The following is a 26,492-nucleotide window of genomic DNA, read 5'->3' on the forward strand; positions in this document are numbered from 1 at the left end:
ACTGATGCCTGTGTGTCAAAAGGATGTGTGTGATAAGGACAGGGAGGGGATGGGAGCAGAGGTGGAGGATGTGAGGGTGGTGAGGTTATATGGAGGGTATGCATGGAGTGTGAAAAGGAGCATGAAGCACGTGGGAATGGTGTGCTCACACATACACATATGTGTGCACGCACGTGTAGTCCTGGACACTACAGTAGGTGCCTGGACTTCCAGAACCTAAAAGTTTGGTGTTGACAGCAAAAAGGAACTAGAGTGCTCTCTTCCCTTGGCTCACACTTCCTCAAAATAAAACTTGATGATGTTTAGGAGCAAGGACTTTGGACTGAGACATGGTTTTCAATCTTAACCCAACACTCACTAGCTGGAGAACCTTGGCCACATCATTTAGCCTCATAATATCACTTCCTTATCTGTAAAATAAAGATATTTCGTGACATCCCTAAAGGGCTGAGCACAGTGTAACACAAAGACGGTCCATAAATAATAACTTTTAAAAATTCTATCCCATTTCTCAAAACTGATTCCAAAAAGAAAATGCACCATGGCAACAAAATAACCTCCCACAAAGTAACTTGAAATTCATTTATATTCTATGCCTTCTTTGTTTTTAACAGGTTATTTGGCTGGTGGGGGAGGGGATGTGGATAGAGTTCACAAACATTCTCAGTTACCTGTGGCTCCTGGGACTAAGAACAGAGTGAAAACATGAAATTCCCAGGGTGATGCTCCTCAGTGGTTTCAAGCAACGCAACCTTTCCAAGCATTCTCCCTTGTAAGTAAATAAATTGACAGGAGCTGGCCACTTTCATGTGCCTTGTCCCACCCTCTGACAATGGTGCTGGAAGGTGGAGAGTTGGCCACTCCCTGCAGGACATGCAGCAAGAGACCTGGACTGTGAGCTGAGCACAGTTTGCCTTGTGGCACGGGAGACATGTTTGAGCCTGGAAGTTTCCATACTTCTTTTGTTCTTAACATCAAAATCAATCTCTGTTTTCAGCATTGTGGGGTTTGATTGCAACCATTGGAGATTTAGCAAATAACCACTTTGGAATTATAAAGCGAATATATAGTGTAAATATGAGGCCTATGTTACTTTATAAATTATCTGGAGTGCTTTTTAAAACAATTAAAAAGTAATTCTGAAACATTAGTCACAGTCACCCAATGATTTCTTCTCATACTACATAGCAGAAAGTTCCTGCTACAAAGTCACAGACCACCACCAATTAATTATATAAGAATATTACAAAGTTGATTATGGTCCTAAAAATAAAAGTAATATGCAGGTCTCATTTTTGCTTTTTTTTTTCTTCTCTGTATAGCCTCTAGAGCTTTTTCCTGCCAATGCTCTTCCGTCTGTGGAGTTACTGTTACACAAACAGTGTTGAAATTATCACCGTTTCTAACTGCTGGCTTCTCCATAGGAATAGACACCACTCTCTATGCAATAATTGACTACTGCAAGAGGACCTCAGGCTTTATTTGGAAGCTTCTTGTGGTTATCAGAGTTGACACCACCAATGCCCTCTAGTATATTCATGGGCAGAGGAAACACAATTGTAGAATTCTTCTCAGTGGCTACTGTGCTCAAGGTCTGCAGGTAGCGCAGCTGGAGAGCTATGGGAGACTCAGCTAGCACCATGGAGGCTGACTTCAGGGATTTGGAAGCATTCATTTCTCCTTCAGCTGCAAGGACCTGAAATGACAGAAATAAAATCGTTCAGAAATAAAAGTTTACACTGTAACTAGTGTTTTCTTTTTCTGGGTCCATATAGATACATCTCTTCCCAGCCCCCATGTTGCCACATGTGTTTCATCTACTTCTTTGGTGAAGATAAGAGTTTCACTTCCTAACATAATTAGAGAAATTCAAAGAGGTTGCAGGAAGCAAGGAGGGATATTGTACAAATCACAGGTCCCTAGATTTTATCATCAAACAAAAATAAAAGTACTCTCTTGAATACAAATGAATACTTGGCATCTACCCTAATCCTTGAAGCACTTTGGAGCCTCGCTACTTGCTGCATTCATTTCCAGAGAAGTCTGAGATTTAAGGCCTCTAACTGATGTTTTTATCATTTTTACTTATCTTAGATGTTTTTAAGTTCATTCTGTTGCCACTTTGGTGTCATTCTTACAAACCGAGAATTGTTTCTAGTTCTCTTGGCTCTTGATTACAAGTAGCAATAAATGCCAGCCTTGTAACACTGGCAGTCTCTTAAGTACATCGCTCTTTCTAGCTCTCAGACTGTCCAAGAGTGATTCAGCTGCCCCATCTGTGGCCACCTGCCTGTGTGCAAAAGTGATCTCTCTTCTATCATTGCTGAGTCCCTTACTGGAAGCTGCTGGAGCTTAGCAGATAAACCAGATATGAGTCAAAGAAACACCTTCATCAGCTAACAAGTAAGTTTCCAAAGAGGATACACAAAGGCTTGGGATCCCAGTTGGTTTCTGATACTTCAGGAAAGCTATCCACACAGGCATGAAAGTCAGAATCTCAACAGATTCAAGGACATTCAGAGCCAGGGCGTGCTTACATTTTGTAATTCTTACCTGGATTGTATTTAATTGCCCCCGTTTATTCCAGCAACATTTAATATACAAGAACAACAATGCGCAAAAGACAGGCTCCATGTTGGCTACATCTAAGTCACCAGCTTTATGAAAATATAGGTTTCTTAGCCCACTTAAGACTGCTTCAAGCCTGGGTTTGGCTTAGAAATTGATATTTTGTTTTGTTTTGTTAAATTATCCCCAGGGAACACTGATATGCGGCTAGAGTTGGGATCTACTTGGCTAAGTTGCTCAGTATGTTACTGAGCATCCTCTTAACCCAAGACCTGCTACCAAACTTCCTCAAGGTACAGTAAGCTGCCGGTTACCTTTTAATTCAGGGAAAATTCTCAGTAAAACTGTGAAAAGAAACCCCTTTCTTATGAAAATAATTGAGAGACTCAATCTTCTGTTCAAGTCCTATCCTTGTTGGCCCCAACACTAGGCGGTTCTCCCTCCATGTGTGAACTGCACAGCCCTTACCTTGGCTCTGGCTTCCCGGGTGGCCTCAGCCTCAGCTGCCATGGATCTCTGCAACTGCACGGGAATCTGAACATCTTTGATTTCCACGCGGGCCACCCGGATCCCCCACAGTTCGGTGGCATCATCAAGTAAAGTCTGTTTCCAAATTAAAAGGAAAGACTAATAAGAAAGACAGGTGATATGATATATGTTTCTGATATGTTTTATACTTGCAAGATACATTTTTTTCTCTTTTTTTTTTTTTTTTTTGCATTTACAGCATTTGGAGTGAGACAATTTAGGAAGAGAATAAGAGTTAACATTCTTATTGATCATTTTCTGAAATTTAAAGTGAATCTCTTTAAGAATTCAGGAATTAAACCTGGCAGACCTTTTAGTGGGTGTCTATCAGCAGGATCTACCCCAAAACCATTCCCAAGGAGGTATATGAGATCTATCTAGATTTGAGCAAATATCCCAAATTTGCTTGTCACTGGTGTCAAGCAGGCAGCAATGAACGGGTTTCTCGGACAGACCTGGATTTTGCATTGGCTCTGCCATTTGCATTTGTGAATCATAGGGACAGTTTCTTAACTTATCTGGCTCTCAGTTTTCTTACCTATAAAAGGTTTTCTTTCAGGACTGTTATTAGATATGGAGACAATACATATAAGATATCTCTCAGTACCTAGCAATGACTCAGTGCATGTTATTATTGGGTCCTTTTCGAGATATTATTTATCTCGCTCTGTTTAACTTCTGCTCTATGGCCAGCTTTAAAGAAGCAAGGCATATTTTTCAAGGCAGAAGCACTCTAAAGTCAAAGATACTCTTGTCTTTTGTAAAAGCTTAAAACCATTGAAGATATCTTGCTGGTCATCCTGGAGAAGATGAGTGTCTTGAGAAATGGTAGGATCAGAAGGATAGCTCCCCTAAAGGGGTGGGGGCAGTGATCCCTCCCTTGCCTTTCTGTGATCCCTGCAGGATATGAGACCTGAGATAGTGAGACCTCACAAGAAGTCAGTGACCTGGCTGTGGATGGGATACCTTTGAGTTGTTAAATTTGTGGGGCACATATCAACAATATGGAGAATTATCATGCAGAACTCCTACTGCCTTATAAAAGCTTGGGATCTTTCCTCTACCTTAGGGACTAGAGGAGAGGCCAAGAAGAACCAAAGTTGAATTTCTTTGTATAATTGACTTACAGAAAAGAAGCTCAGAATCCAAATGTAATTCATCTAAGAAAATACAGAAGTATTCTTGTCCATAAACTCGTGTGTGTAAGAGATGAGATCGATAGCTGTTACATTTTTATTGATATTATAATTATCATTACTATTAATGTTATTAGTGATATTGGTGGCATGGTGTAAGAATTTCTAGAGATGATAGGTCTATGGTGTCTCAATTGAATTTAACTTTCACACTTAATTTAAATATATAGGCTACCTGAGGAATGGCTGCACTTCTGGAGTAATCTAACCTAAAAATAAATCTGATCTCTAACTTCTTCAAAAAAGATTATACTTGTAAGATGTTAATTCATAAGTTTGAATTCCAAAGAAAATGGATAAGGGGCACAATTTCAGCAACTGCCTTCTTGCACTCAGATATTTAAATATATTTCTTGTGGTAACAGGTAAGTGAAATCACAACTGAAGCTCACCTCTAGAGCAGTTGTCTGTGTGTGAGTGTGTGCAAGCATGCATGTGGTGGGGGATGTTTGAACTGCTGATATTTAATAATCACTGATAATTAAAATTAATGAGTTAAAGATACAGGCTATTAGTTCATGGTGTCTTTACCCGGATGCTATGGGCAATCTCTTCTCGTCCAGCTAAGATCTGGGACAAAGACTGTGTCCCTAAGACATTTCTCAGAGTGGTTTGAGCCAGCAGAAATGTTGCTTGATGGACATCGTTGACATTAGCCACTGCTGAGACAGCACTATAGATTCTGTAATAGACAACTCCATCTACCTGAGTAGTCACGGAGTCTCTGGTGAGGATCTGTGGAGTAAGAACAGGGCAAAATCACTTATTTATGACTTTCCCCACTACTGACAAAGTGACAGCCAGCCCAAGAGCCATCCTCCACAGAAGGAGAGCAGTAACGACAACTCATGCTACAGTCACCTAAAAGCTGTCCTGGCTTGGATAGAATATCTTCCCAGCTGATACGCAATTCCTCTAAAGATATCATGATACCTACCCCTGTGACTTCATCTTTAGGAAGCTTCACGTCCTATAGGCAGAAACACTTGACTTGACATGCTAAGAACAGGCCCTTCCATTTTAAATGTTAACAGTACAGCCCTTGTGTCATTCTATTATCTTCAGTCTTCTAGGCAGAAGTAGAACACTTGTTTCCCTGATACCTGTACTCTTTTTCATTTTCAGTTTTTATCAGACTTGAAGCAGTGGTTCTTAGAAAACATAGATGGCACCAGAGACCATGTAAAGAAAAATCGATTTAGCTCTATGGAGAGGCTCAGCATCAATCATTCTGAATAATGTGACAGGATGTTTTGGAGCAAATGAGAGATTTCTGGGTATACTATGGAAGCAGAACCTAGAACTGTCCATTACAGAGCCAGAAAAGTCCCTACTATAGGTCACTAAGCATCCCAACCTCTCCTGACTGCAGCTGAATTCTTCTTTTTTTTTTTTTTTTTGAGACAGAGTTTGGCTCCATCACCCAGGCTGGAGTGCAGTGACGCAATCTCTGCTCACTGCAACCTCCATCTCCCAGGTTCAAGTGATTCTCCTGCCTCAGTCTCCTGAGTAGCTGGGATTACAGGTGCATGCCACCATGCCCAGCTAATTTTTGTATTTTCGGTAGAGACAAGGTTTCACCATGTTGGCCAGGCTGGTCTTGAACTCCTGACCTTAAGTAATCCTCCTGCCTCAGCCTCAAAGTGCTAGGATTACAGGCATGATCCACCACGTCTGACCTGGGGCTGAATTCAAAAGTAAGTATTCTGCAGCTCCTAAGTGACACAAAGACATCATGTTTGAGTCCTGGTTGAGTTTCCTGAACCAGACAGAAGAAAATTAACATATATTTATAAATGTTGATTTTTTGTCTTCTTATCACCATTGCCCTCCCATATCCTAGGTCCTGAATTTCTTTTCCTCTAACCTGAATCACTTTGGTTATGAGAGGATGACATGATAGTTAGTAACTCTGTTCCTCTTCCCTATTGCTGAGTTACTATTTTGGTCATTTACCTGTAGTACTTCAAGAATTAAAAGACTTATGTGGGCTGGGTGCAGTGGCTCAGGCCTTTTATCTCTGCACTTTGGGAGGCTGAAGCAGGCGGATTACCTGAGGTCAGCAGTTCGAGAGACCAGTCTGGCCAACATGGTGAAACCCTGTCTCCACTAAAAATACAAAAATTAGCTGGGTGTGGTGACAGGCACCTGTAATCTCAGCTACTTGGGAGGCTGAGGCAGGAGAATCGCTTGAACCTGGGAGGTAGAAGTTGCAATGAGCCAAGATTGCACCACTGCACTCCAGCCTGGTTGACAAGAGTGAAACTCTGTCTCAAAAAAAAAAAAAAAAAAGACTTACATGAAATACAAACACAAGTGGGCCCTGTACAGCCTCTCCTCTGTCCTTATGCCTGCTCTCTGTATTGCATCCAAACACAGAAATAATTTAAAGTCAAAAGCAAATATGACTCGTGTGGATATTATGAAAAATTCTTCTGAGAAAGTGATAGAGAGGGTGGTATCAAAACCAGCCACTGCCCTCCATCTGCCCTCTGTCAGAATCAATTCAGCTCCTTCATACAGTGACTGTCTGTCTCTTCCAAGCCTCTGCTCTGTCATTCTCCATCCCAGCTTCCCTGCTAACTAGATCTCTGCTGTCAGGCTTTCTCACACCAGGCCATTCTAAGTCTTCTAGCAATTCAACCCTTGCTCTTGGCTTCATTCTCATTTGGCAAAACAAATTCTTTGTAGTTTTGGGAGCCACCAACAGCAATTCAAGCAGGTCTGTGGGAGTACTCAGCTCATCTTCCCTCCTATAGTTTAAAAGTGTACTATAAAATTGTAATTGTCCGTACAATAGAGAAAATACAAGTTTAATTTCGAGTGACATATCCTTAATCAGTACTACCTCTTGTGGAGGAATATTGCAAGTAACTGTCCGGAGGTCAACTTTGACAAACACATCTATGCATGGCAGAACCAGGATCAAACCTATGAGAGAAAAAATCAGTTTAAAGTGTTGCTCTATTGAAAATAACTACAAGTAGTCTCATAGCAGCATTGTGCATCATTTACATGGGGCGATACATGTTTCTCAGATGATCCTCAATATGCACACATGAAACTCTGAGGAAAATGATTTCACCCTCTTAGTCAGTGACTAAAGAAAAGTAATTGCCTGGGAAGTGAAGTCTTTTGGTAAGAAGCTAAAGATCCCTGACATTTAATTTCTGGTTTTTATTTTTAAAACAATCTACTTCTATCCAAGTGTTTAATTGGACATTAATTAAAAATAATATTCTGACCAATTGTGAAAAGCACCTTTGGGACAAGTGGAAAATTTGAACACAGAATGCATATTAAAAGACATTAAGGCTGGGCGCGGTGGCTCACGCCTGTAATCCCAGCACTTTGGGAGGCTGAGGCAGGCAGATAACCTGAGGTCAGGAGTTCAAGACCAGCCTGGCCAACATGGTGAAGCCCCATCTCTACTAAAAAAAAAAAAAATAGCTGGCATGCCTGTAATCCCAGCTACTCAGGAGGCTGAAGCAGGAGAATCACTTGAACCCAGGAGGCAGAGGTTGCAGTGAGCCAAGATCGTGCCACCGCACTCCAGCCTGGGCAACAAAAGCAAAACTCTGTCTCAAAAAAAAAAAAAAGATATTAAGGTGTTCTTGCTCATTGTAATGGTTGTGATAATGGCATGTGTCTTAGTCTGTTCAGGCTGCTATAACAAAATACCATAAACCGGGTGGCTTATAAACAACAGAAGTTTATTTCATATAGCCTGGGAAGTCCAAGATCAAGATGCTCATAGATGCAGTGTCTTGTGAGGGCCCATTTCCAGATTTATAGATGGTCATGTGGTGTCCTGGGAGGGACAAGACAGCTCTCTGAGACTTCCTTTACAAGGCCACTAATTCCACTAGTGAGGATGATTCCCTTATGATCTAATTACCTCCCAGGGGCCTCACCTCCTAATATCATTACATTGCTGATTGGGTTCAAACTTTGAATTTTGGGGGGACACAAATACTCAGCCCACGGCAGCATGGTGTTAATAAAGTCCTTATCAGCTATATATATATATATACAGACTAAAGTGTTTACAGGAAAAATAACATGATCTGGTATTTTGTATTTGCTCAAATACTCCACCAAAAAAATAAAATATTTTGGAAAGTAGTTTTCTTATAATAAAGATACTTATGTAACAGATTCAAGTAATAGATTTGGCTTTGAATATCAGTGACTGCCAACATTCTCAGTCAATTTAAATAGTAATGAAGTATTATTGAATTAAAATCTTCCCAGGGTCTCACATTCCTGTAAATCAATGTATTCCAGAGTTAATAGTTTCTCCACAGCCATGATCTAATTCATGTATAATAGCATTCTCCCGCTGTAAACACATCTACTTCTTTCTGATTTGTGAGGCATTAAGTTGGGGCTGGGTCAGGGAAGGATAGGCATAAGAAAGCTCATTTAAGGACACTGGGAACTCTTAACATTACCCTGGTGAATGTTGTTCTTTACTGTGAGAGCTACAAAGATTAGAACCACAAGCCATGTCAGCAAGATGGGGACACTAATCTATTTCCATTAATCAAAAAGGCTTTGCATTATTGTTTTTGTTTTCGCAGCAGAAACCAGTTCTGGGGCTGAACACCATATAAAGGGGCGGCAGTATCACCACCCCTTTACTCAGTGTTCGGTGAAGTGCTTTCTTTCTTTTGGCCTCTAAACTTAACTTCCATTTTTGGTGCCAGGTCACTGTGGTTAAGATCATGGACCTGAGAACTAGACAGAGTTAAGTCCCAACCCTACTACCTAGTAGCCTTGTGACCAGGGAAAACTCACCTAACACTTCGGTTACCTAATATATATAAGCTGGTAGTGAAGATTAAGCATGATTCAACATGATGATGAAATAAAGTACTAAATACAGTGCCAGGTATGTATTAAATGCTCATGAAGTGTCAGCTATTATTCAAGAATAATTTGCAATTTATGAAAGTGGAGAGGTTTTCCATTAGCAATTTGGCTTGTTTCCCTCTTGTCCTTATGACATGCTGAGGTAACTCATTAACCCCAGAGACATGTATGATGAGAATTGTTATCCTGAGACATTTAATAGTGAAATCTTCGGGGAAAATTCATTTAAAAGTAATATATTTTTCTCTAGAGGCCTCCAAGTTCTGTCTGTTCTGCTTCTCTGGGATCCAATTTTATTTTAACTTATAATCTCAACCCCACCAGGTGGGACACAACCGGGAGGAAGTTAATCCTGGGCTGTTTTACCTCAGTTGAATGATTCTTGCTTTGCCAAACTCACGAGAACATCTATAAGTAGTTTTTATCTTCTTTTTCTTAGGTCCTTTATGAAATTAGACAAGTAAGATTATACTTGAAATGGCTGCCAGGCATGGTGGCTCATGCTTGTAATCCCAGCCCTTGGAGAGGTCGAGACAGGTGGATCACCTGAGGTCAAGAGTTCAAGACCAGTCAGGCCAACATAGTGAAACCCCATCTCTACAAAAATACAAAAATTAGCCGGTTATGATAGTGGGTGCCTGTAATCGCAGCTACTCGGGAGGCTGAAGTGAGAAAATCGCTTGAACCTGGAAGGCAGAGGTTGCAGTGAGCCGAGATCACGCCACTGCACTCCAGCATGGGCGACAGAGAGAGACTCTGTCTCAAAAAAAAAAAAAAAGAAAAAAAGAAAAAAAAGAAAGAAAGACCAAGAAGCCTCCTTCACAAGCTTCTCCTCTTGAAGTTTCCCATAATTTTTTATATATTAACAGATCCATGGCTTATGGCCAAGGGTAAAGCACATAGAGCATCATGGTGCTTAGGAAAGTTCCTACCCCAGAAACCTTCCAGTTGCAGAGAGAACAGTTTATTCAAATAAGCCATAATGGGGGCAGAAAGCAAATGTTATCAGAGAAATATAGCTAGTAATGATTGTTTTCATGTGCCTTCTAAGACAGAGCTTTTGATAGCCCCTCATTTCCAGAGTATTAGAATTAATCCCGTGAAATTGCCATATTTGGGAGTCAAAACAAATTTAGCAATTTCCTATGGTTCAACTAGATATATGCTCAGAGAAGTTATGAGTATTAAATCAATATCTTAGTTCAGGGAGTTTTAGTACCTTATAGTTTTAGTATCCACCCCAACCCCAGGCAAAAACAAAAAACAAAGAAATAAAACTACCTTCTTTTAAAACATGACTATTTGGAATATTTTCTCTTTCAAGGTGGTAAAGAAAGGTTGGAAATAAACACTATACTATACTAGATGTCAGAAGGCCTGAAAGCTCATCTTTATTTCTAACTATAAGGATAATCTCAGATAACTCATCAAACTTATGTTGGCCTCACGTTCTTTATTTTCAAAACCAAGGGATTTGGCAAAAGGCGTCATACAATGGCTTCCAGCTCTATCTTTCTATGCGTCTACTTGCCACAAGAGGAAATTACCTTTTGCTTTTCCATTAGCCCTTTTCAAAGAGTGAGCATCAAACACCAGCTCTCAATACACTCTCCTTGAGTAACTTATAGTCTACGTTGGCCATTTACTTTCCCTCTTATTCTTCCCACATTCTCCTGGTGGCCCTGGTAATAAGTGACATTCAGCCAGTGTAACCAGAGCCACCCTTTGCTCACATTCACTGAATCTCTCAGAGGGAGAATTAGGAGGCCGGGCCAGATTTCCAGACTCTCAAACTGGTGATCATTCCCACTGACTTGCATAAAAAGGTGGCATTCTTCTGTTGTACCAAAAGGCAAGAGCACCAGCTTCTAGCAATTTTTCTTTGACTCTCAATAGGCACCACCAGGAAAAATATTGAAGGTGGTAGCAGTAGTATTAGGTGTCCCTGATCTTTGTCAGGGGCAGCCACAGCGTCATTCATACCTGGCCCCTTGGCTTTGTCAGCTTGGATGCGTCCCAGACGGAATACAACAGCACGTTCATACTCCTTAATGATCTAGGAGATTAAGGGAGAACGTTTAGTCCTAATGGTTTGTCAGTTCATACAGAGAGCCCAGTTTATTTCCCAGGGTGTTACCTTCAAGCACATCCATATGGAGATGGGGAAAGTAATGATGACCAAAAGGAAAGAGAGGGAAAACAGGATCCTGCCACATACACCAAGCCGTTTATTGTTGACACCTAGGAAATAAGAAGGAAGCAAATCTGTGATCAATGGGGTTCTTAAAAAAGCCACCCAGCTGCATGGGTTGGAACCTATCCAGACAGCTGGCCAAGCCTGATGTGGCTGAATAGGAAACCTAAATCCATTTACACCATGGATGTAGTCACACACACGTACATACACTCAAATGTTTATTCAGGTTTTTAAAAATTAAAATTGACTTATTCCTTCCAAGAAAAATCTCATAACAATAAACAGAAATTATTATTATTACATTTTATAGGGCTGCTATGGTTTATTATTCTCAAAACACATAAACAATGGTTCTCAAAATGTAATCTCTGGACCATCCACACCAGAATCATCAGATGTCTGGGTCCTGTGAATTCTCGAGGTAAAATTCAAAGCACCCTTTAAGGCAGGTAGGTAAGTACTATTATCCGCAGAAGGAGACAATGTGGCACATGGAAAAATATCCTGCAAAGTCCTGAGGTATGAGTTTTTATATGAACTCTGTCACTTACCAATTCTAAAGCATTAGGATAGAAGACCACTCAGTCTCTGGGTTTCTGTTTCTTCATCTGTAGAATGGGGCTAGAAGTTACCCACCTTAGAGAATTTGATGAGGATTAAATAAGATTACTTTTATGTGGCTCCTGGGCCATACATTAACATCTACACTTTTAAACAGGTATTCTACTATTATTCCCATTTCCAGATGAATATGTATTCCAGGGACTTGTTGTCAGATGTTGATATTTGCCATTTCTAACTTTTCATAAAAGTTTTGTTATATCAGTTCATCACATAAGATCTCTTCTTGCTAATCACACATTATCATAGTAGGTGCATTTTGGCTTAATGAATATTGCTTTGCAATAAGATGAGACTGAGTTAAAATCCTACTTCAACCACCTAAAACTCTGTAGCTTTACTTACATCAATTATATAATTTCTGAAGTCTCTGGATTTTTTTTTCTTTTTTTGAGTTGGAGTCTCGCTCTGTCGCCCAGGCTGGAGTACAGTCGTGCGCTCTCGGCTCACTGCAAGCTCCGCCTCCCGGGTTCACGCCATTCTCCTGCCTCAGCCTCCCAAGTAGCTGGGACTACAGGCGCCCGCCACCACACCTGGCTAATTTTTTGTCTTTTTTAGTAGAGACAGGGTTTCACCATGTTAGCCAGGATGGTCTCAATCTCCTAACCTTGTGATCTGCCCACCTCAGCCTCCCAAAGTTCTGGGATTACAGGCGTGAGCCACCTTGCCCAGCCAGGGATTCTTGTTTGTAAAATAAGCAGGTCTGACCCTTTTAATTTAGAATTCTTTATAGTCACCATTTTATCTCCTTTAATTATTTTTACTTTTATTTTTATTTTTTTGAGACAGAGTCTCATTCTGTCGCCCAGGCTGGAGTGCAGTGGCGCAATCTCAGCTCACGGCAACCTCCACCTCCCAGGTTCAAGCAATTCTCCTGCCTCCGTCTCCTGAGTAGCTGGCATTACAGGCACCTGCCACCATGCCTGGCTAATTTTTGTATTTTTAGTAGAGACGGGGTTTTGCCATGTTGGCCAGGCTGGTGTCGAACTCCTGACCTCAAGTGATTCTCCTGCCTTGGCCTCCCAAAGTGCTGGGATTACAGGTATGAGCCACTGCACCCGGCCCATTTTGCCTCCTTTTAAATCCTTGTTCCTCCTTATTCCCTTCTCCTTGACAACCACCCCCATTCTCATCCCGTGATCTCCTCCAGCTGATTTATATTCTCCATACACAAGCACTAGGACTAGATATCCCCAGCCAGCTCATCCTACAAACGCCATATACTGTCTCTATCTCAGTTAATGCCTTCACCATCCACCCGTTTGCCCAGGTTAGGCAGGTCATCATTGCGTCTTCCATATTCAATTGCAGAAAGTCACTAAACCTAAATGATACTACCTCAAATCCATCCCCAGTTACCCATTTTACTGCTACTAATTTTTTGAGACCTGAGCCAAATTCATGAATATTTAGGAGAATTCTGGGCTTTTGCTCTTATAGGCGACGCTTTGATGAATGTTTTTAAATGTGAGTTTTTGTGCACTTGTGTAGGATAAATCCCTGGTAGTAGAAGTGTTAGGCCATACAATTTTGATAGAAGATAAATGCCTTTCAAAAAGTTTGTACCAACCTCCACGCTCACCAACAGCATAGATGTGCTTATTCCCACATGTCCTGTTCTCCTTAAATCATTTCAACCTTCTCAGTCGTTACATTCTGATAGGTGAAAATAGCTACATTTTAGATACGTATTTTGTATTAAAAACTTTTGAGTACAAATGGCCTTTTATAGGCTCCAAATACATATATATTCTGAACAATAAGGGCTTGCCTGAATACTCTGAAATTTAAATTTCTAAAATATCACCTCCCAAAGCTTTGGACCCACATGGAGGTGAATCAGACTATCATTACACAAGATGGAAAGATACTTTATGCATTCTCATAGAATCTTTGTCAAATTTTATTAGTGCTTTTTTAGTATTCATGACAGAGCCTATAGATACACATTCTCATTGAAAAAAAAATTCAAGTAACACAACTAAAGTACACTGAACCATCCTCTCTTCAGTCCCACTTTTATCAAGAGAAGTTCTGTAGTTACCGGGTTTGGTGTGCATTCTCTATAGACCCACTCATATGTATTTACATACACATATCTACATTTAGAAAATACTGGCTTTGATTTGTAAATTTTATTTTGTGATAATGGCATTACACTGTACCCACATTTCTACTTTAACTTATCATGCATAGATTTCCATGGCATTACCTACTCATCTACCTCATTCTTCTTTATTGTTGCATAGTATTCCATCTTACATCTGTGTCTCAGTTTACTTACCATTCTCCTATTGATCATTAAGGTTGTTTGCAATTTTGCCTATACAGACAAGGCTGTAATAACTGTGCTTATACATGTCTCACTGGGCTAACATGCATCTTTATAAAATCTTGGTAAAAGTATTGTGAAAGCAGCACAGTTCCTGTCACGTTTGGTGTGTTTCCTCCCTCCTGGCACTGCAATATTTGGTGTTCATAAACCTTGGGCTGTTCCGGGGCTATGACTTTAGCAGCACAGCACACACAGGCAGCTGGAACTCCAATAGGACACCAGCTGTGCTTAATGCCTGGAGCCAAGCCCTGGACATTTCCAAAGTAGACACAGCCTTAACACCAGCTGCATAAGCAAGTGTTTGTCACAGAGAAAATTGCACTGACCTACAAGTTCGCCTCTGGAGTTCCATCAAGCCCTTGCATCATTACATGTGCACATGAAGCTCAGCTCCATTAGGTAATAGAAACGCTGAGAGAGACAAGAGAAGAGAATGTGACTATTCTTCCAAGATTTACATTGGAGCATTAGAATCACCCAGGCCGTGGCTTCTGGGAGAATTGGTGGAGCCTGGGGGGTCTCATTAGCTGCCAGTTAAAGTGGGGCTGTGAGTGCTGCTGTCACCTTCCCTGCAGGCTCCCAGCTCAGCCTTGTGAGTATGCACAGCTGGGAATGAGACCACACAGAGTAACTCTTCCTGGCAGCCTTTCTCTTTCCCCACTCACTCCCACAGTTGAAACTAGGATGCTATACTGAAAACAGTTTTTGAAGATTACAATTCTGACTAAAAGGATATGCTGGGATTGTATTAATAAATACAAAGTTCTTCAGAAATCGCCCTACTTCAAGCTATACAAGGCTCTGAGGGGATGATGGAAGAAAAAGGGGCTGCACAATACCTTTGTTGGTCACTAAGTGATGACCACATTTGATCATCTGTTTGAACCAAATCCACAAATGTGTGTATTCTCTGGACAATTGTTGCATAACCATAAAGCCATGTCATATGCCTACTTCCTAGTAGAGAACTGGATTTTGCTGCCCCAAACAAATTGCCCCTGGTTTCATCATTCATTTAATAAATATTTTATCAGTTCTACGCTAAACGCTGTGCTGGAGAATAAAATGGGAAACATGCCTCTACTACAATGCCTTGGTCTTTATGCAGCTGGCAGGAAGAATCCCTCGGGCAGTTACGGAAACAGGAGAAACAGATACCATACTAGGCTAATTACCCTGCTGCACTTACTTCTAGGAAGTCTGCAGCTGGTGAAATATGTGGAGACTTCCCTGTGTGTGGCTGTGACAACAGCAGCAAAATATTTAATCAATACCTTCCTTTCAATCTGCAAAGAAAAAGGTAGAGCCATCAGCTATGGAAGCTGAGGCCCAGAGCCACTGACAAGAAGAGAGGCACCCATGAACTTCAGCTGAAGGACTTTAGAGGTAACCAAAGCCAACTCTTCATCTTGCAACCAGAAAACTTCCTGGTTTAGTGTTGCCGCCATCATCTTAATCTCTCATTAAGTAAGGTGATACCCACAAATTCCACAAACTGACAGTGGTGCATGTCTACCTTTACTGACTTAGGGAGTGAGGCAAAGCCAATGTTCACCGGTAGAGGCACATCCCCAGGGCATTATTCCTGGTGCTTAGATACAGCTGTTTACACCAAAGGAGATTAAATACCCTTTAGGACCAGGGCCCAACACTCAAGGCAAGATTGGCTACTTGTGTGAGCCTTCGGAAGTAGGAGAGAATGTTCTGTATCACTAGCCCCACTTAAATTATATTAGAAACAGAAATGAATTATAGTAAATAAAACAGGCTAGGTGACTTGGTTGTTTATTTCTCAACTTCAGCTTGGTCAAGAGTATTTAAATATTAGAGCAATACTACCTACAATATTTTATCACAAATCTGTGTTATCATAAATAGTCTCTTAGTTTCTTAGCAGAAATAACTGTTTAAGTATTATGACATGATTTTAAACAATCAGAATAGGATGATGTACATTACACATCAAAAAAATGAAAGTCAAAGCCACCATAAGATTCCAGTACACAGCTACCAGAATAGCAAACATTAAAGACTGGCAATACCATGTTTAGCAAGGTTGAGGAGCAACTAGAGTGCTCAAATGTGCTGTTGGAAGTTAAGTTGGTACAATCACCTCAAAAACTATTTGGAAGTGTCTACTAAAGCTAAACATGTATCTACTTTATGAGTCAGTATTCAACTTCCAATTAATACCTGAGAGCAATGACTACTGATGATAGAGAAAAATATGTTCAACAATGTTCATTGCCATTTTATTCACAGAAGCCAAGATATGAAGTTCGCCCAAATCCATCAACAGTAGAATGGATAAATGAAGTTGTGGTATATTCATATTCAAAGGAATATTACTCAGCAAGAAAAAAAGACAAAACTACTGCTGTATGTAAAATATGGATGAATCTCAGAGATATAATAGTGGGCACAAAACCTTAAAGCAAATCTCAGCTTGACTAAATTTTAGACGGGCTTCTTCCTGACTCTAGGCCCCTAATCTCCCTTTTCTTAGGGCATTTTCTTTAAAAATAATAATAATAATGATAATAAAACAACAAAAACAAAATTGTCTTTATAAATTCTTTTTTCTTTGTTTTTTTAAATACGTTTATTTTTTGTTGTTTCATTAATGGGATTTACTAGCTTATATAAACTCTTTCTCTGCCTCTTTGAGATTTAAATCTTTTGAAAAGCCTCTTGCCAGTTTCACAACCCAGGACTAAATTTCTCAAGGTCTTGGGAGCTAGCCTTTGCAATATAAACATCAAAGAAAATAGCACCCCTATCTATCAGTTTCTGTTGGAAGTAAAAGCCTAACTTCAGTGGGCACCTTTCTCTGAGTTGTGAAACTGCCTTGTGAAAAGAAAATAAATCTTGAGACCCCAAACTCATTAAGCCAAAGGGAAACATCAAGCTGGGAACCAGGTCACAAAAAAACCTGCCTCCTCTTTTTGGTTCCTAAATAAGATGGTTACAAGATGAAAAGCTACACACCTCCCTCATATTTTTGCCCACAAGGAAATTCCTAGTGAGCTCCAAGATGTTTACCCTAAAGCATTTCTGTTAAAATTCACCATAGCAATGTAAATGGATAGCTTATCTTTACAGATGCATCACCCCTCTGTCCACCTGGCACAAATGCACATGTGATTGTTCCCTGTCCCATTTATCTTTGTTACCTTATGTAAAAAATGCAGATTCCCTGAATTTTCCCCTATCTGTCTGTTACCTTATATAAAAATTCAGATTCACTGAGCCAGACACAGGCATGAGTGACTATTTTCCCCTACCCCTCTCTTACATGAAAATTGTGTACTTCTCAATAGCCCACTCTTTCCTCTTTAAATTTGAAGCCCTCAAAATCATCTTCAGAGAAAGGCATAAACCTGACTCCTGATCACTCGTCCTTAACTTTGACAAATAAACCTCCTAAAATGACTGAGACCTGTCTCATCATTTTTATCATGTCATAAAGATATGCAAAATATACTAGATGGCTTATGACCTCCCCCTCAGGGATTCCAGTACTTTTCCAGTAGCTCACTCCAGCCTTTAAAAACCCTGCCACCCCTTGCTTCAGTAGAGTTGAGCTCAGACTGAGTTCTAGCCTCTCTCCTCCATTGCAATAGCTTTGAATAAAGTCTTCCTTGGCCATTTAACTTTGTTCAGTACAGTTTTTGCTTTGAAAATTTACACTTTATTTTGTTCTGTTTTTTTCTTTTACCAAATCGGATTCCAAATATCAATTGTGGATGTTCTGGTCCGTCTAGATAATGGTTCCTCTATATGTGCAAGAACTAAATTTTCAAGATTGTATAATAAAAGCTCTAGACCCTTGAGGGTTTCTACTGGCTAATCTGGCCACTGACATTATAAGCTCCTTCAGATAACCTTTGGAACCTTGAGAAAAATATAGAAATATCAGATCTTTGGTGAAGAATTAGTAAATCAGAGCTGGATGATGATCTTATTATCTACACTAGTCCTATGAATACAAAATTCCATAATCCTAAGAGTTTTCCAAACAGGCAGATTTACATTTCAACTCCAGAAGGATGATTTGTGCTCAGTAGTTGCATGAAGTTTACAACACATTATCTACTGTATGTTCCCTTTTACCATTTGCTTTCTGTCTTTTCTTTTCTTAGAAATACTTAAGGCATTATTTTGAAAGTGAACATTCAAAAAGGTGTAAAAATAATGCATTGAATACCTTAAACCCGCCATTTGGCTTAAGAATATATACTTTGCCAACACAATCAAAGTCCACTTGAGTGTCCCTCTTCATGCCCTGGAGGCATCCTCCCCCACAGCAGCTTCCTCATGCTGAATCCCATCGCCATCACCCCAACGCAGCAGCAACCACAAGGCTGCCACTCAGAGCCCAGGTTTCACACACGGGCTCTTCGCCCATTTGTTACTTTTTTTTCAAGTAGCAGGACTTCTGATGGTCTTTCGTATGGGTCTAGGTGATCCAGATGAAGGAGTCAAGCCACGTGCTAACATCACATGAATACCCCCTGCAGTACAGAAAGTAATCTAGGTCCTCACACATCTTGTACCTTTGCACAGGTCTTTGTGTTCCTCAGCCCCCTTCTGCATCCCACATTTTCCTCAGCAGGGGTGAGCTCAAACATCCCCTTCTTTTCCAGGAAGATTTTTCTCTGTCACGCTCACCTTTGGGTGCTCCTCTTTTGAGTTTCTAATACAGTCACGCACCACGTAATGATGTTTCAGTCAATGATGGACCACATATATGATGGTGGTCCCATAAGATTATAATAGTATGTTTTTATTGTACCTTTTCTATGTTTAGACATACAAATACTTACCATAGTGTTACAACTGCTCACAGTATTCTGGGCTAGGAGCCAGAGGCTGTACACTATAGCCCAGGTGTACAGTAGGCTGTACCACTGAAGTTTCTGTAGGTACACTCTATGATGTTCTCACAGTGACAAAATCACCTGACAACATATTTCTCAGAATGTATCCTCATTGTTAAGCAGCACATGATTGTACACCCTCTATCATAACTTTTTTTATAGGACCTTGTAATTTTTAACTAACTTGTGTCTTCCCTGTAAATTTTTAGTGCTCTGAATGCAGGTATTTTATTTTTTGTCTCCACCTCCTGCTTCACAGAGGATGCTGAATGGATGCAGTGCATACTTTTAAGTACTTTGAAGTACAGGATGAGGGCAATGTTCAGCAACATAACAGATTTACTGATCTGTTGGAAAGTCCTTGTATAGAAATCATGGTTCATCAGACAAGATTCTATTTTCTCTCAAAAATGTCAATTAACCAAAGAACCATGTGTCCTTGCATTTTTCTCCACACATTCCGCCTGACTGTACCCTCACTCACACATCATTTCAGGAAGAAAATAGGGCCAGGCACGGTGGCTCACGCCTGTAATCCCAGCACTTTGGGAGGCCAAGGCAGGTGGATTACCTGAGGTCAGGAGTCCGAGACCAGCCTGGCCAACATGGTGAAACCCCATCTCTACTAACAATACAAAAATTAGCTGGGTGTGGTGGCACACTCCTGTAATCCCAGCTGCTCAAAAGGCTGAGGTGGGACAATCGCTTGAAACCGGGAGGCAGAGTCTGCAAGAGCCGAGATTGCGCTACTGCACTCTAGCCTGGGAAACAGAGCGAGAGACTTTGTCTCAAAAAAAAAAATTTAAAAAAAAGAAGAAGAAAATAAAGAAAAAATGTTTTCCTTGCATCATTCTTATCATTCTTCTTTCTCCCCATTCTCCCATGCTTTCAGTTCTCTCTGTTTGAAATAACAGCACTGCCAACAACAACAAATAAAAATACTTCATCCTTGAGATTTATGTCCAAAGTCCCATTACAATGTTATTTACAACAGTGGTAAATGAAAACCACCCTGAAAATACAACAATGGAAGGATAATTAAGCAAACTATGATACATCTACACAATGTCATATTATGTATATATTTTTAAGTTTATAAAAGCATGAGAAAATAATTATCGTATGATGTTAAAAGAAACAAATAGAAAGATGCAAAATTATAGGGACAGTAGAATCACAAGTATATAGAAGTATATATATAGAATAGAAAAAATTTTGGAAGAATATGAACCAAAATATTAACAGTGGCTATTTCTTTTTTTTTTTGAGACAGAGTCTTGCTCTATCCCCCAGCGGCTATTTCTAAATAATGGAAGTATAAGTGGTTTTCATTGTTCTGAGTTTTCTTTGATATATTTACCTGTTTTTTGTTTGTTTGTTTGTTTGTTTTTTGGCTTGTTTGTTTTTTTGAAATGGAGTCTCACTCTGTTGCCCCTGGACATGATCTTGAATCACTGCAACCTCCGCCTCCCGGGTTCAAGTGATTCTCCTCCCTCCTAGAAGGGATAACAGATGGGCACCACCACACCCAGCTAATTTTTTTACTTTTGGTAGAAACAAGGTTTCACCATGTTGGCCAGGCTGGTCTCGAACTCCTGACCTCAGGTGATCCACCTGCCTCAGCCTCCCAAAGTGCTGAGATTGCAGGCACGAGCCACTCACTATACCTAGCCTATATTTACCATTTTTAAAAGTAAAATTTAAAATAAATAATCATGTCAAGTTTTACAAGAAGGAAGTGCTTTGCATTATCAAAGCAGGGAAGACCAGATGCTTCCCAGAGGAAAAATTAAAAGTATGTGGAATGAGAACAATCACCTTTCCTGAGCTTGGAGATAAGTGTTAACCATTCTATCTCCCTTTCTATGTTCACTTCCAATCCTGTGAAGATACAGTCAGCAAATAGAACTTCAGCAATATTCTGGTTCTCTCTCTAGAGAATGAAGGACTTTGATCATCAAAGATGAAATCTAAAGGAAAATACGAGGGGTAAACATATCTTTTCATCCTCTGTAATTCATCTTCCCTCCTTCCTTTTTCTGTACGCACACAGCTTGCATTAAGGAACACTTTTAAGGAAAGTGCAGAATTGCTGAAAAGGAATATAGTCCTACCCAAAATGCTCTCTTAGCCTGGCAGCTAAACCAGCTCACAGGAGCTGGTTGGGGTGCAAAATCTTAAGCCCAGCACAGACATAGACTAAGTACCAGAACTTCTGGGGGTAGGGGCTAGGAATCTGTACTTTAAGGAGCTCCCCAGGAAGATTCTTTTGCATGTTAATTTTGAGAAGAGCATCTAAGATTTTTGTGATCTAGATTCCTATTCACTTTAACTCTTAGAAAACAAAACAAATCAAAAAAGAATAAAAGGGGGGAGAAGAGAATGTCAAAGCTATTAAGTAGTGATGTGATAATAAATGTCTAAAAATTTGACCCTTGGGGAAAGGAAGAAAGCCTTAATTTATTAGCATTTCCACTGTGTAAATATTAGCTACCCCTTCAGGTGATTCTAATCTACCCTTGTGATGTCATGAGCTTGGAGTTAGAAACAGATGCACACAAGTGGCTTCCAAAAGCTGGTCCAGGCCTGGCACAGTGGCTCATGCCTGTAATCCTAGCACTTTGGGAGGCCGAGGCCGGAGGATCGCTTGAGCCCAAAAGTTCGAGACCAGCCTGGGCAATATGACAAAACCCGATTTCTACAAAAAAAAACAAAAATTAGCCAGCCATGATGGCGCATGCCTGTAGTCCCAGCTACTCAGGAGGCTGAGGTTGCAGTGAGCTGAGATTGCACCACTCCCCTCTAGCCTGGGCGACAGAGCAAGACCCCATCTCTAAAAATAAAAGAAATAAAGTGTGCCAGCAGCACACTCCCACATAATGTTCCTGCTGGAAAGGATAACAAGGGCTCAGTTATTTATATATTAAATAATTTCCTCACCATTTGTGAAGAGAAATGTCTATAATGCTTACAGGACTGAATAACATTGCCTTAATATATATATTAAGATTTTTAATATATATTATATATACTATATTATATATTATATAATACTGTATATATTATATATTATATAATATTGTATATATTATATAATATTGTATATTATATATTATATAATATTGTGTATTATATAATATTTAATATTGTGTATTATATAATATTTAATATTGTGTATATTATATAATACATAACATTGTGTATATCTTATATATTATATTGTGTATATATTATATTTTATATTTTATATGTACTATATTTTATATTTTAAATATAATATATTTTATATATTATATATTGAAATTTTATGTATTTGATATCAATCTCATCATTAAAAATGTGAAAAAAATAAGTGACAACTGGAAAGTATATTTAAAATATATTTATTTTAATATATGTAAATATTTAAATGATATATATATTAAAATAAATAAAATATGTATTCATTATATATAAATATTTAAAATAAATAAATATTTTATTTATATTTATTAAATGTTTTATAAATATAAATAAAATTTATATAAAATGAAATATTTTATTAATATTTATTAAATAAAATAAATAAAATATTTTATTTATTTTATATAAATATTTAAAATAAATAAAATATTTAAAATAAATATTTAAATAAATTTTAAATAAATAAATAAATATTTAAAATAAATAAAATAATGTTTATTTTAAATATATATTCCAGTGACAACTGGAAAATATATTTTAAAAAGGTGAAAAAAAAAGTGACTACTGGAAAAATATATTTGCCACTTATGTGCCACTTATGTGCTGTCAAGTATCAAGTATTCATAAGTATATCTTACATATTATATATTATAGTATATATAGTACATATAATTATATATATTATATATAATATAGTATATATACTGTATTATATAATATATAATTATATAGTATAAACTGTATAATATATAATATGGTATAGTATATACTATATAATATATATACTATATTGTATATAATATATAATATATAAAATATATAATATATAATATATAATATATAATATATAAAATATATAATATATAATATATAATATATAAAATATATAATATATAATATATAATATATAAAATATATAATATATAATACATAATATATAAAATATATAATATATAATACATATACTATATAATATATACACTATATATACTATATATTATATATACTATATATGCTATATATAATATATATACTATATATACTATATATAATATTTATACTATATATATACTATATATACTATATATATACTATATAATATATACTATATATACTATATATATACTATATAATATATACTATATACTATATATACTATATATACTATATAATATATACTATATACTATATTATATCTACTATATTACATATAATATAGTATATATTATATAATATATAATACATATAGTATACATATTATATAATATATAATACATATAGTATACATATTATATAATATATAATACATATAGTATACATATTATATAATATATAATACATATAGTATACATATTATATAATATATAATACATATAGTATATATATTATATATTATATAATACATATTATATATATTATATAATATATAATACATATAGTATATATTATATAATATATAATATAGTATTCATTATATATTATATACAATATACTATCTTATATATTATATATAATATACATATTATATATAATATATAAGATAGTATATTGTATATAATATATAATATATATTTTATATATATAATATATAATATAGTATATTATATATTATATAATATACAATACATAATATATCATATAGTATATTATATATAATATATATTATATATAATATATATTATATTATATATTATATGATATATTATATTATATATTTATATATATCAGATAATATATAATATATAATATAATATATACTATAGTATATATTATATATACTATAGTATATATATTCCATAGTATATATTATATATACTATAGTATATATATACTATAGTATATATTATATATACTATGGTATATATATACTATAGTATGTATTATATATACCATATTATATATATTATATAGTATATATTATATATACTATATTATATATGTTATATAGTATATATATTATATAGTATACATTATATATGCTATATTATATATTATATAGTATATAATATATTATATACTACATAATATATACTATATTACATAATATATTATACATACTATATTACATTATATGTCATACATTATATACTATATTATATAAGATATATGTTATATAATATATGTTATATTGTATAATCTATATATTTTATATATATCTGAGTTGCAAGGACAAACTTAGTCCACAAGTCTCAGAGAATAGTCCAGACTGCATCTCTCCTAAGAAACTACAAAAGCACAGGAAATCAGACATTGCAAATATATAAGCCCCATTCTGTTCATTCTTTGATATTGCCAGTTTTTCATATTCAAAATCGAAACCAAGAAAACTCATGAGTACTTTCAAGTATCTCACCGATGATACAGCTTCAGTCATGCCATCCACCCAGTTGATGTCTTCACCTGTTAAAATGGAAACTAAATGTCTCATGAAAGATAAATAAGGGGACTCTTGAGATCTCCTGCTTGCATTTCCAGATGATATTTACTGCCTTCAAGCTTTTCATGCCTACTTCAAAAGAAAAATTTCTTTTCCAATTCAGGTAAATGTCTCTAAGTGTATACTTTTTCCTTTTTCTTTCTTTCTTTATTCCTTTTTATTTTTCTTTGTTAGGCAGGGTCTCGCTCTGTCACCCAGGCTGGAGTTTAGTGGTGCAATCTCAGCTCACTGAAGCCTAAACCTCCTGGGCTCAAGCAATCCTCCCACCTCAACCTCCCACTTAGTCACAGGCATGTGCCACCACACCTGGCTAAATTTTGTATTTTTTGTAGAGATGAGTTTTTGCCATGTTGCCCATGGTCTCGAACTCCTGAGCTCAAGTGATCTGCCTGCCTTGGGCTTCCAAAGTGCTGTGATTACAGGACATGCACCAGTGCATGCAGCCTAGTTTTTTCTTTCATGTATTAGTAATGCCAAATGTGTTCTCTATTTCTAACATGTACTATGGCTTTTTTGGCAACATAAGGTACAGAGCACAGGTTAGGTCATACACATGCACATGCACATGCACACCATCATCATAATCACTTTCTGAACAACTTCTTAAACTTCCCAAGGCTCAGTTTTCTCATTTGTAAAATGAGATTCTAAGAGGATCTACCTCAGAATTATTGTAAAATTTAAAGAGATAATGCAAGCAAAATGCTTTGTAACACATAATAGTCATTCGTATTAATGATAGTAGTTGGTACTTATAAGCTAAGTTTTTTTTTCTCAACTTCTCTCCATTTATCAAACAGGATATAGCTCAAACCAACTTTTCTTTTTAATCTCAGCATCATCAGAAAATGTTTGAAGCTGGAGAAAAGTCAGCCTCTTCAACATATCTTTGCTATTTGATACAAAAAGAAGAAATACAAAGATAAACACCAATTCTATCTAAAATTGAATGAAAAATAAAGCAAGTTATAGACTGCTGTTCAAGAAGCAAATGAAATCAGCATAAGCAATGAATTCAAAATCCTGGGCTATAAATGAAATTGAGGCCAATTTCTGCAAATATATCTCGTACTTACTCTATACCTGTCTATAATGCTACAACTCCTGCTTTGCCATGTATGTAAAAACAAGCCTAAGACAGGAAAAAGGAACTTACCCACGAAGTTCTCTTTATCCTGTTTCTCAGGTGAAGACACCCTAGAATCCATCTCATTCTTGAGAAGCTTTTATACTTGGCAATTTTTCATGGGTTTGGAGCTAAGTGTGAAGTCCAGGCAGCAACTCAGATATGCTTGGGAGAGGAGAGAGGAGAAAGTATGAGAGAGTGAAAGACATTCCTTCTCTTTAGTGAACTCCCTAAGGGGTAGTTACCCTGGTGAGGGAAGCCTGATAACATAAACAAAAAGATTTGTTTTATGAGTTCAGACCGCCTTTTTTCATAGAGAAAACTTGAAAGAATATGACCATCTGGTGGTATTGCTTCCTGTAAAATATTACTGTGTAATTTTCTATAGCATTTATATTTCATAAAACACTTCTATGCACCTTGTATAATCTTGTGTGATCACTGATTACACAATGACCACCTGTTCAATACACAGGACAAGTGTATCCATCCTTATGTTTCAGATGAGAAAATTTAACCCAACTCATTCTAACACTGTAGTGAGTG

General features: G+C 37.3%; 1 protein-coding gene across 2 annotated transcripts; it reads right to left on the bottom strand.

The window, feature by feature from the left end:
- Positions 1-568: 568 nt before the first annotated feature.
- Positions 569-26,138, bottom strand: STOML3 (stomatin like 3). 2 transcript variants are annotated; one of them, XM_054446946.2, is made up of 7 exons: positions 25,977-26,138; positions 11,305-11,408; positions 11,151-11,223; positions 7,141-7,223; positions 4,824-5,027; positions 3,037-3,171; positions 569-1,696 (listed from the first exon to the last, which is right to left on the bottom strand). In XM_054446946.2, the coding sequence occupies exons 1-7, from the start codon at positions 26,026-26,028 to the stop codon at positions 1,472-1,474; spliced, it is 876 nt and encodes a 291-aa protein (XP_054302921.2). In that variant the 5' UTR covers positions 26,029-26,138; the 3' UTR covers positions 569-1,471. The 2 variants fall into 2 exon arrangements, with proteins under 2 accessions (XP_054302921.2, XP_063506760.1); XM_063650690.1 differs by lacking the exon at positions 25,977-26,138 and adding an exon at positions 14,647-14,662 and having other exon boundaries at positions 1,472-1,696.
- Between the last annotated feature and the right edge of the window lie 354 nt (positions 26,139-26,492).

Source organism: Pongo pygmaeus, chromosome 14, assembly GCF_028885625.2.
Source record: "Pongo pygmaeus isolate AG05252 chromosome 14, NHGRI_mPonPyg2-v2.0_pri, whole genome shotgun sequence".
Lineage (NCBI taxonomy): Eukaryota > Metazoa > Chordata > Mammalia > Primates > Hominidae > Pongo > Pongo pygmaeus.